The 12,560-nt window shown below is 41.2% G+C and overlaps 1 protein-coding gene across 3 annotated transcripts in view; it reads left to right on the top strand.

Moving 5' to 3' along the window:
• The window catches only part of PLXNA4 (plexin A4), a 690,148-nt gene that overhangs the window by 105,042 nt on the left and 572,546 nt on the right, over positions 1–12,560 (top strand). For all 3 annotated transcript variants that reach the window (XM_056799707.1, XM_056799709.1, XM_056799708.1), the window contains one exon: positions 11,044–11,226. In XM_056799707.1, the coding sequence (XP_056655685.1) occupies positions 11,044–11,226 (183 nt within the window). The remainder of the gene's footprint in view (positions 1–11,043; positions 11,227–12,560) is intronic.

Here is a 12,560-nt window from a genome sequence, read left to right as displayed (position 1 = left end):
ATAAACACATGCACAGCTTTCAGTCAAACCAGTCAACTCACTTTGCTCTGTGTGTGCCAGTATATATAACACAGTTCATCTCCTCCCTTCATGCCTTTCTTTGAACAAATGATCCCCGCACTGTGCCTCGTGTACCTCTTCCTCTACATTTCTATCTCTTTTATTCTCTAGCTACTTTCAAGGCTACCTCCTACATGAAGCCCTTCCTAGTCCTTACCTCTCCATGGTTAATACTACCCTCTATTTTATTGTATTTAATTTTATTACTTATTTTTGTACATATTGTTCTCCACCAAGTAGAATGCAAGCATCTCAAAGGCAGATCTAGTATCCGACTTGGCATCTCTGGCACCCGCCATCTAGGTCATAGCAGGAGCCCAATACATGATTCTGGGATTGAACTGAATTATATATGTAGCCCGTGTTGCTTTCAGGTTTGCAAAGCACTTCATAAGTGCCATCGCTTCTGATAAACGCTCGTCTGTACCTAGAAGACCCTTTTGCTTTCAAAGGGGCCCAACGTTTCCTGCTATCCCTATGAGGACCGGTGCTTGGCAACTGCTCTGTGGTAGCTCTGTTGGTAGCCTCCCACGAGGCGGGTGCATTTTGGGCAGCTGCCTCGACTACCAGGTATATTTATGGAATCTGCTGGGGTCAGTGGATGCACAGGAGATATGATTTCCCATAAATGGGAGATCATTATCATTCCCCACCACAGAGAGCTTCACAATTGGAATCTGCACTTAGACAAGAAAGGTTACAGCTTATCTGATCAATATCTCCCTTTTAAAAAGAAATCCCCACATGCGCACTTCAGTGATTAGCCACTTACCAGGTGGGTTTACTGGGTTGAGTGTGTGTATGAGTGCCTGTGAAATAATCATGATGGAGAATTTGAGGCTGCAGAGGGGGAAGGTACAGAAGACTTGCCCCTTCCCTCAGCCCGCAGCCCTCAGGAATTTTAGGAACTTCATTCTCTTCCCATATTCCTTTCCAATTCATCTCCATGTTCTCCTGGCTCTATTCTCCCTAGTTAAGTCATCTCAGGGGTGTAAGTCCTTGGGCACTGAGCATTATTAGCCTGACATTTTGGGGGGCTATCCCATTTAACTTCTGCCTTTCTGAGGCCAAGACATCTGTAGAGTGTCCACTGTTACTTCCTATTGTCTGGCCCTGGGCAAATCAGGGCTTCTGAAGCTCAGTTTTCTCATCTGTAAAATGAAAGGATTGGATCTTATTACCTCTTGGGTTCTTTCAAATTCCAAACCTATGCTTCTACTGTTAATGGCAGGATGCTTCATGAAGGAGTGTTCACTTCTCTGAGTGTTCCTTATCTTGATTCTAAGTCTCCTGAAAGAGCAAACCTTAGCATCCCTCCCTTGGGTCAAACCCTTGCCTGAGCTCAGATGCTGTGCTTCTTCTTCTTCTTCTACTTTTTTTTTTTTAAGCTGTGACGTTACAAAGATTTTGGTATTTGCCCTTAGGCAAGTCATAACTTCCATAGACCAGTTTTCTCCTTTGAGGGCATCGGAGTAGATGATTTGGAGGTACCTTCCTCCTACTATAAAGCAATGATCTAATAAGTGTGGGGTTTTAGTCCAGACTTTAATAACTAACTCTGTGGCCCCTAAGACACAGGGGCCACAATTTTCTACTCTGTCTTTTTAGTTTTTTGGTACAGATCTGTGATTACCTACCAGTATTAGGGAATTCTTGGTAAGAAAATACTTAAGTGTTTAAATATTAAATTAAATATTTAAATATTAAGTATTAAGTGAGGGATACTGATGGGTTACGCCTTTGTAACACAGCAAAATCTTAAAGGAGGGAGTCTATTCTTCACCTTTTTGTGTGTGTTGTGGACCCTCTTGGCAGACCTCCTTTTCAGAATTATATTTTTAAATACATAAAATAAAACATGCAAGATTACAAAAGAAACCAAACATATTGGAAAAAATTTTCCCCTATGCCCTAGTCCAAGTTCACAGGTTCCCTAAAAATTTATCCATAAATCCCTTGGGAGTTCATAGACTCCAGGTTAAAACTACTATCTTGAGTGCAGCTGGGTGGCACAGTGGATGGAGATCCAGGCTTGAAGTTGAGAAGACTAAGGAAGCAAGAAAGTGCCTGGAAGAGTGTCTACAGGCTAAGAAAGAGGAGATCATCAAGTCTGTCTTGTTGTTACTAAGACAGCAAGAAGTAAGAGTTAACAAAACAAAACAAAACTCTACCCTTAAAAAGGTGTCTTGGAAACATAAGTTCTTGCCTACTAATATAAGCAGTGTATGTAAAAGGCAGGAGTGGAACCTAGGTTTTTCAGATCCCAAAGCTTGCCCTTTACTCCACTGTGGCTTGGTTCCTTAGAGTACACAAAGGCCTTATCTTAGCTTGTCTGTCATGTTCTCCCTCTATAGCCTCAGGGAATGAAGGGTCCATCCTGTCCATGGGCCATGGCCATCTGAAACTAGCAAGATGGATCTCCACCCAGAGTAACACCAGGCTTCTGTTAACTTCCCTGATGGAGAGCATCAGGCTGTTTATCTTCCATAGTCCTCTCTAGCCCAGCCTTTTATTGCCTGGCCTAGGGGCCAGGAACTAGGACTCCTGTCCCAGCTGAGCTTGGACAAGTCTCAATTCCCTTTCCTCCCATCAAATGGAAAGGAGACAATTACTCCCAGGCTCTCAGGAAAGGTGCTCTGGTTTTTATGTGGATGGAGTGCTTTCAGTTTCCAAGTCCTCAGGACAAAACTGAGCATTATTAATCCCATTATGGGAGAGGGCAAGATGAGTGAAGTTTACTCAGAGGACTTGTCTCTTCATTATACTGGGATGCTAGGAATAACCCAGGCAGCCATAAATCCCCTCAAAGATCAGGCTTAACCTTTTATATGCTACCCTTTGGGTGAGAAAATAATATTACTTACCCAGTAATGAGGATGATATGAATACTAATAACTAACATTTATATTGTGCTTACTATGTGCAAAATGTTTTAGAAATATCATCTCATCTGATCCTCATAACCACCCTAGGAAGTAAGTGCTATTATTATTCCCACTTTACAGATGAGGAAACTGAGGGCAGACCATGGTAAAGGGACTTACCCAGGGTTACACAGCCAGTAAGTATCAGATTCTGAATTTGAACTCATGAAGATGGATCTTCCTGATTCTAGATTCTATCTATGGTGCCACCTAATTTTCTGGGCACCAGTTTCCTCATCTATAAAATTTGGGTCTAAGGTCCCTTCCAGCTCTATGACTATGGTCTTACGATCCCTGCTTTGTCATATCCAGTTCCCCTTTTGTCTCATCATAGCAGCATACAGTTGCAAGACAGCTTGGAGTTAGGAATATTGCCTATAGCTATTGAGTACACCTGGGTATTTCTCTGGAGGAAAGGGAACTAGACCTCCATGGATGTAGCCCATGACCTTGGCCTCATTAACTCTGGTCATGAACCAGCTCAGATAAGTGGCCTTACAAAGACCCATTTAGGCACGGATTGGACTAGTTGACTTCTGAGGTCCATTCCAAATCTGCAATTTCATAATTGGGCTTCTGAGATCAATAAGCAAGGCTGCTATAAGCACTGGGACCCAAGCATAAACTGCCTGGTTTGGGGGTGGGGATGTGAAACCAGGAGCAATTGGTAGACCAGGGAAATGAGCCAGCTGGAGGTAGAGAGGGAGAAGATTGAACAAAGGAGAGGACCTCCCCACCTTTTGAGATTCAGGACAAATTGTGGGTGGAGGGATGCTCATTAGCTCCTTTAAGATGTCACCTAGCATAGGGAATCTTAACCTCATTTGTGTCCTGGACCACTTGAGAAGTCTGGTGAAACCTATGAAACTTTCTCAAAATAATGTTTTTCAATAATAGGAGGAAATGCTAAATTTCAGTTAAAAGTCAGTGAAAATAAGGATGTCATTTTTCCCCATTCAAATCAGAGTCCTGAAATCTCTCCCAAGACTACTTGGAAGACTGTGAACCTGAGGTCAAAACACTCTAGCTTAGAGCTTCCTGGACTCCTCCCCAGCCTTGTTCTCACATATGGTAGATGCTCCAACTGGGCTCTCTCTGTCCTCTCTCCTGTGGAGAGTGCCTAGGGCAAATGACACCAGGTCACAGCTGCCCTCCCCTCAGAATCCTGACATTGGTCCTTGAACCATTTCTTAGTTCTAGTCTAGAACCCTAAGGGACGACCACTGGGGAGTAGCATTGTCTTCCTTTACAATCCCTCTGCGATGGTGGAGATTTTTGGAGTGTGAGTCTCTCGGCAGAGTGGGAGCAATTTCCCTGTAATTGGTAAAGTAACCGTAACGACTCTGTCATTTGTATGTAGCGACACGTAATTGCACAGTAACCTTTGCTGCTGAGGCAGGAATGAAGCGAGGTAAGCTATTAGATTGTAATTCGGAGTGTCAGTTCTGGCTTCCCTGAACTGCAGCCGATTTTGCTTTGTGAGGCTCTGGTAGAAAGATTCTCTGGTGGGAGACCCTCTGGGACAAAACAGAATATGACCTGCTTGATGGCCCGGGCGCTAGCTACCAGGGTGATCTCTTGTTCATATTGTTCTACAGACATTCTGGCAAAAGGGGATTTTGAAGGTCATCTAGTCCATTCCTTGTTTCCTAACTCATAGACTTATAGGATCGTGGCTCTGTCTAGAGCTGGTAGGAATCCCAAGGGCCACAAAGACCCAGGAGGATAAGCAATGAGTCCATGGTTATACAGATCCATCTTCCCGAGTTCAGATCTGGTGTCAGACACTTACTAGCTTTGTGACCCTGGGCAAATCACTTAACACTGTTTGACTCAGTTTCCCCATATGTAAAATGAGCCAGAGAAGGAAATGGCAAACCACTCCAGTATCTTTGCCAAGAAAACTCCCAAATGGGGTCACGGTGAGACATGACTGAAAAACAAAAGGCAAAAGAATTCAATGTCTCCTAAATAGGTGGGTGGGAATCACATATGGACTTCCCAAGTTTTATTAGTAATAAATCTAGGTTTTAGAAATTGTCACAGCTCCCAATTCAATGGAATGTAATAGAAAGATATGATATAGGATGAATAAGTTAGTGAATACTTCTTTACTTTTTAATCTTTACCTTTTGTCTTAGAATGAATACTAAATATTGATTCCAAGGCAGAAAAGAGGTAAGGGTTAGGAATCAAGTGACTGGTTCAGGGGCATAGAGCTGGAAGTGTCTGAGGTCACCTTTGTGTCCAGGATGTCCCATTTCCAGACCTGGCTTTCTATTCACTGAGTCATCTAGCTAAGTATATTATTCTTAAAGTAGAAGTTCCATACTTGTTCTGGGATCTTGTGAGGGTGGGCCCTCCCTCCATGATATGAGGGCTCTCTCATTCTATGGGAATCTTGTTCTCCATTCTGGAGCTGCCTAATCTGCTGAAACCTTTCTTCTAGGTCAGGGGGTTTTAACCTTGCATCTCTGGATTTTAAAAAAATCAATAAAATATTCAATATTTCAATAAAAGATTTCAATATAACTGCCCTCTTTTGTAATCTTATAGATTTTATTTTATGCATTTAAAAACATGATTCTGAGAAGGGGTCCACTGGTTTCACTAGCCTGCCAAAGGGGGTCCATGACACAAAAAAGTTAAGAACCTCTGTTCTGTAAGTCTTTAAAAAATCAATGAACACATATTCATTAAACATTGATGTTTTGGGGTACCAAAAGAACACTCTGGTCATCTACCTATTGTCACTCTTTTCTGAAGGTACATTTCTTCAGTGATAATCCTTAAACTAATTTTTGTATATAGATCATCCCTGAAAACATTATAGTTCAGATGTGTCTGCCATACATCTGTCCATTGTCCTGTGGGGGGTTCTATAACTTCAATTGCTCAGAGATTGTGATATCACAAGATTTGTAATCAACATCATGACTGGGAGAACATTCATATTTAAAGAGATGAGTCTTTGCTCCAGGGATTTGGGATTATTAAAAACATTTTTCACTTTTCCAAGTACAGATTACATAAGTTTTCTGAGTCTAAGTCTACAAAGTAGACCATGATTCTAGTGTTACCTTCCTCACATGGTTTTTGTGAGGCAAGCTCATTGAGGAAAAAAAGGATGGTACATTGTATTCAAAGGTTTTCCTAGTACTTTTCCATATATCATCTCATTTAAGCCTCACTTTGACTCTAAGAGACAAGTATTGCCCAGTGGAATTGCTCGTTGGCTATGGGAAGGGGGGTGGGAGGAGGGGAGGGAAAGAACATGAATCATATAACCATGGACAACTATTCTAAATTAATTAATTAAATAAAAATTTTCAAATCACAAAATAATCCTCTACAAAAAAGAAGCAAGAACCTTAAAAAATTATTCTTCTTTTTATAGATAAGGAAACTGAGGCTTAGGGCAGGATCATAGGATCTTTGATTTAGAGGTAGAATGTATTTTAGAGGTCATTTTGTATGTCCTCTTTATATGAAAGACAAAGAAACTGAGGTATGTCTTACCTGTGGTCACACAGCTAATACCGGTGGTGGATTTCAAAGTTAGGTATTCTTGACTCCAGGCCTAGTGTGTTTTCCATTCTCAAATCATTCTTTTCCACACCTTAAATTCCATGAAGAAATAGGAATTATTATTATCTTATATTTTATGAATGAAGAAACTGAGGCTCAAACAAGTTAAATAGCTTATTCTTAATCATGTATCTGGTAAGGCTTCAGGCATTTTCTTAGGCTGTCCCTCATGCCTGGTATGCTCATCTTTCTCAGCTCTGTCTACTTATTCCTCTCCCTCTCTTTCCCTCCCCACACCCTTCTCTCTCTGTCTCTGTCTCTGTCTCTCTGTCTGTCTCTCTGTCTTTCTCTTTCTCTCTCTCCCCCTCTCCATTTCATTTTCTCTTTCCCTCTTTCCCTTTCCTTCCTTCCTCCTCCCTTTTCCGTCTTCCTTCCTTCCTTCTTTCCTTCCTTCCTTCCTTCTTTCCTTCCTTCCTTCCTTCCTTCTTTCCTTCCTTCCTTCCTTCTTTCCTTCCTTCCTTCCTTCCTTCTTTCCTTCCTTCCTTCCTCCTTTCTTCTCTTTCAGTGAACTGCTTTCAGAATTATGCAAAGCATCCCTGCCTATCTTTTGTCAATGGAAGATATCCACATCTTGCAAGAAGTTTTCTCTATCCATCTCTATGATGAACTGTATGCTTCTAGATGCCCTATTAGACAGTGATTGACAGTGAGGAAATTGCCTAAAGGTGACCTCCAGGGCAAAGGGGCTTCTGTTATCAGTCCTGGAAATGCATTAGGCATCAAGCGTGGCATGCCTCCATGTATTCCAGATATTAGAAAAAATCCTGTGAAGCCAGGCCAGCACTGACCAAACAACAGCAGGACACAGGGCAGACTGATGGAAGGCAGGGACCCTGGGGACCCTAGGACGTGGGTCTATTGATTTTATTCTCCCACAATTTCACCAGTGTTTGTAAAGCCCTCACTATATTATATACTCGTAGCTGAAGATACCAAGATAAAAATGGAACATTTCCTGGGGTAAAGGAATTTAAAATTTATTGGAGGGAGGGTTGAGGTTGAGGTGAATAAAGATAAAACTATATATAATGCAGGTTCTGATTGAACTTGGGTAGATCAGAGCATCAGATTATTAGGGCTGGAAGGAACATTAAATGATGCCTATTACAATGCTTTTTAAGCTTCGAGGGCCTTTTCCAAAAATTTGTCTTTTATTGTTTACTCCTCAACATTAGAATAATGATTTCATTTTAGAAAATTTCTACCACCAAAAAATTCCTCTAAAATTCTATTTCAAATGAAAGGTTCTAATTATTTCAACTAACCCATTTCTCAAGTAAGGAAACTACAGAAAGATTGTTTTGTTTGAACTTCATCTGTGATTTTATTGGTGGAAGGCACCCTCAAGTGAGGAAAAGACAGAAAGATATGTATTCTGAAATGTAAAGGCTTAAAGAGTTACTGGGGGGGGGGGGTAAATAAGGGTAAGTGACTTGCCCAGGGTCACACAGTCTGTATTTTTGAGAAGTGGGATTTGAACTCAGATCGCTTTTGACCTGAGAACAGCTTTTTTTTCTCTAAGTATGATGTCTCTTCCTAAAAGAAAAGTAAGGCAATATCAAATTATGATTTCTTAGCTTTATAATATCAATAATACATTCATATAGCACTCAAAGGTTGGAAAAGCACTGACTTATAACAAACTTTTAAGAGAAATGATATAGGTATTATTACCATCATTTTACAGATAAGGAAACTGAGGCTCAGCCTTTGGTCACATAGCAAGCAATTATCAGAGATGGCATTTGAACCTAGGTCTCCCAGCTTCAAATCTAGCTCTCTACCTCTTTCTTACCTCATGCTAGCTGTCTCTCTGGTCCCTCTTATAACTCTCTATAAGGATTCCTCTTGAGAAGAATTGTACAAACTCCTGGGGAATCTTATCCCCTTGTTCTATTCAGGAATGCTACTATTCAATTAATTTTTAGTTGTGTCCCACATTTCAGACCCCATTGGGTTTTTTTTTTTTGACAAAAAATACTGGTGTGGTTTGCCATTTCCTTCTCCAGATCATTTTACAAATGAGAAAACTGAGGCCAACAAGGTTAAGTGACTTTCCTAGGGTCATATAGCTGGTGTCTGAGGTCAGTTTTGAACTCAAGAAGTTGAGTCTTTCTGACTCCAGGTCTGCCACTCTATTCCCTGCACTACTTATCTGCTTCCAATCTATTGTTAAGAAATTCCTCCACATTGAACATTTGTCTTTCTCTGTCTACATCAATCCAGGTATAAGAACTTATCTATCATACTCCGTTCATTCCTTCCCCACACCTGAGTAGCAAATATAGGGCTATTATCTCTATTGCACAGTTCAGAAAAACAGAAGCCTACATAAGCCCAGTGAGTTCCAGAGGATCTTATGTAAAAAGAGATGCTCAGGAAACTGGGGAAAGGCGTCCTGTACAGTTCTGAGCTGCCAGCCCTGAGCTTTGACAGATGGCTTTCCTTTGATGCAATGAGTGTTTTACAGGATGCCTGTAGAATGCAGAACTGGGTACAGTATAGGATGCACAAATCCTTGAGGCCCTGACCTTGAGGAACTGAGAGTTTAAAGCAATAAGTGGTTCAATGTACTATTCTCTTTTTACAAGTACTGCATTATCCAAGCTGAGGGAAAGTGAGGATCTCAATCCCTTTATTCACTCATAATGGAATTCTGTAGAATGTAGATTGCAGGATATAGACACAGAGTTGCCTTGCCTCGTACCTCAGTTTCCCTTATATGCAATGTGAAGAATCATTCCAATCCACTGATATGGGTTACAGAAGAGAGAAGAACACAGGCGTGACATGACAGCCCTTCTATGAAGCAGTCTAGAGTTAATATTGTTGGAGTGGAGACAGTGGTCCTACTTTGTGGAAAGGGGGGAAAATGACTTCTCAGTCCAGAGACTTAGTCTTTCTGTCAGTGTTGGCCTGCCTACCTCAACAGCCACTTCCTCCTCTTACATGAGATCTAGAGATGTGAGGGACCAGTTCTGCATTTCATTTTGCCCAACCCCTTCATTTTACAGATGAGGAAACAGGCTTCTTGAAGCTAACTGACTTGCTCCATGTCTCATAGCTTTAATGGCAGAATTGGGACTCAAAGTTGGTTCCTCTGGCTCCCCAGCCAGGGCTCTCTCCATTATGTGACACAGCATACTCAATCACTATCCCTACCACTTGTCTTCTCTTTCCATCATTGCCCATTTTCCTTCTTTTCCAATTCCTAATTTTGAGGAAAGATCCATAGTGTCTCTTGAAAAATTCCCTAGTCTTCAACATGTCACTTTTTGGACAGTGCTTGGGAAAGTTGGATATGTTCCTTGGAATCTTGGGAAAATCCTCCAAGTTTTGCAAAGAGATTCTCTTTCCGTTATATTGGTAAGGAGTAGGTCACAAAGAGGAGTTTGATAGGAAATTCTTCCTGCCTAAGTTTACTCAACATATAAACTTCTGGGAGCCTGGCCACTCGTGTGTGTGTGTGTGTGTGTGTGTGTGTGTGTGTGTGTGTGTGTGTGTGTGTGTGTTAAGAAGGAACTTTGCTTGGGAATTTGGAAAGCATCAAGTTGTCTAATGTCACACTGCTCTGTTGGCAGGATCCCACCTGCTGTTCTCCAGATGCCTTTTCATTTGGCTCTCTTGAAAGTTTTTTGAAAAATGACAACTCGTATTTTATCTCACACCTCTCCCTGAGGAACTCAAAGACTTTTACCCACATAATCTCAGCAATTTTTATGGAAGTACCAATAGAAAGTTTAGATACTTCTCCTTGCTTTTAAAGAGTAGAAATTAGATGTATAGAAAGGATAATTAACTTTCCTAAGATCACAGCACTTCAGTGACAGAACTAGGAATACAAACTTTGGACTCCTGGGAACCGAGAGTGTTTTCTGCTAGACCCAAATGAAGGACTTTGAGTGCCCCACAGCAGTCCTCTACTCCACTGTATTTAAAAGCCTTCTCTTACTCATAAGCTAAGACCGAATGAAAACAGAAGACTGGGACAAAAAGTTCTCTGTACTTCCTGTCATGCTGTTGGATTTGGATTTTTAACTAATATAATTTTCCAGTCTTCATGCACTCTGACTCCCAGCCTCATGTTCTGATCATGTATGCTACCTATACATGATAGGAGGATCATCTTTTTATGTTATCCTCCTGCCCTGGATGAGTAAGATATGAACTGTATTAAAGAACATACTTTAATATTAGAGAAAGAGCTATGATTTCATATGGGCATGAATTCCCACCACCTGTGAAGACTGAAATCTCTCTATGCCTCTAAGTTCCTTCAGAGGATGGTGATGATGATGATGACAGTGGTGGTAAAGACTCATGATAATGAAGGTGATGGGGATAAGAATGATTGACAGATACTTTAGGCAGCTGAAAGGTACATAATGAGTCTGGGAAAGGAAGGGAGGAATGCTATGCTCTTTTTTTATTATCCTAATTTCCTCTATTTTTTTTCTTTTGCCATCCTCAGCTCTTAACCATTGATGATAACTTTTGTGGCCTGGATATGAATGCACCACTTGGCGTTTCAGAGATGGTACGTGGCATGCCCATCTTCACGGAGGACAGGGATCGGATGACTTCAGTCATTGCCTATGTTTACAAGGAGCACTCACTTGCTTTTGTGGGCACCAAGAGTGGCAAGCTGAAAAAGGTAGGAATTTTGCCAATGGGGTATTTCTGTGGTTTTGGACTAGATCATTCTTAATTCTACAACTGAATTGCAGTGAGACCTCAGGAAATTGCCTTGCTCAGCCTGTGCTTCTGTTTCTTATTTCCTAGGGACACCTAAGGTCCTAAAGTTATCGTGTTTGCATCTTATGGAATTTTATAGATCCCCTGAGTCAAGAAATTGATCCCAAAGTGCCTGAATGGTTTTGATTGTTTCCTTATCTTTTATGGAGTAGTAGAGGAGGAGCAAAACTTGGCAATCTATTATGTTGTTAAGGAAGAAGAATGATTGAAAGGAGAGCTCTGTCAGTCTCAGAGAGAAAAGAGTGTTGCTTGGGACCAGGTGGTTAAAAAGAGAGATGAAGAAAAAAGCTGGCAAATACATAGATAGAAGAGGCCTCTGATATCATCACTAACATAGCTAAGCCCTGAATACCTTATTTTGCTGTCTTTATTTTATTTGTTTTCTCTTTTATATGAATAGAAAAAGGTTGGCCACCAGGTGTTGATTTACCTCCCCCCCCCCCCCATTTCAGAAAGAACATCTGCTAAAATGTGACAAGTTGGGACAGGTGGTTTTGATCTAAATCAGTGGGGGGAAGGGGTAACCCATTGATGAAGTTATGGATCTTGGAAGTAGAATTATTTTATGTGTGCCTAATTTTTTGCATAGTAAAAAGTTCTGTTGATCCTTTGTTTTTGTGTTTTGAGAAAAGCAAAGAAGAAGTACTTGACTTCTACCCAAGAAGAGTAGTAGGCTTGATTTGGGGAAAACCTTTGGAAAGTAGAATCTGGGCAACCCCAATAAAACATGGACCCAAACAGGAAATAGGTTCAGGATCCTAGGACTAGACTAGCTACACCAAGGGGTCTGATCTTTTTATGCTTTATACTTGATTGCCTAAAGGTTGGACTGAGCTAAGGAAATGAGTAAATGATATAATAATGACCAGTGGTGACCTTCTGGAGGCAAAACTGGCCCTTCCTGCTTAGGGATTGATGTGAGAAAGCAATCCTAGATTTATCACTTTGGAGCTGGAAGTGGGCATCACTCAGCACACATACAACAGCCACTGATGTCTTACTTTACCCTTCCTTGAACTCAGAGCACGCTCTCTACTTTTGGCTACAGGCAATGAGATGTCAAAATTAACTGAAAGGGGCAGCTCTGCGAGTGCAATGGTTTGATGGGGCCCCTGTGTCTCTGACTCTAATGAGTTGGCAAATGCATATGGGAATGCCTAGACTTCCAATAAGGGTATGGCAAGGAAAGTGTAGGAAACGTTGGAGCTGCTAATGGAGAGAGTCAGGCTAAGC

Source organism: Monodelphis domestica, chromosome 5 (genome assembly GCF_027887165.1).
Source record: "Monodelphis domestica isolate mMonDom1 chromosome 5, mMonDom1.pri, whole genome shotgun sequence".
Lineage (NCBI taxonomy): Eukaryota > Metazoa > Chordata > Mammalia > Didelphimorphia > Didelphidae > Monodelphis > Monodelphis domestica.
Note: the sequence above shows the minus strand (reverse complement) of the source record. Positions and strands in the feature narration are given on the sequence as shown.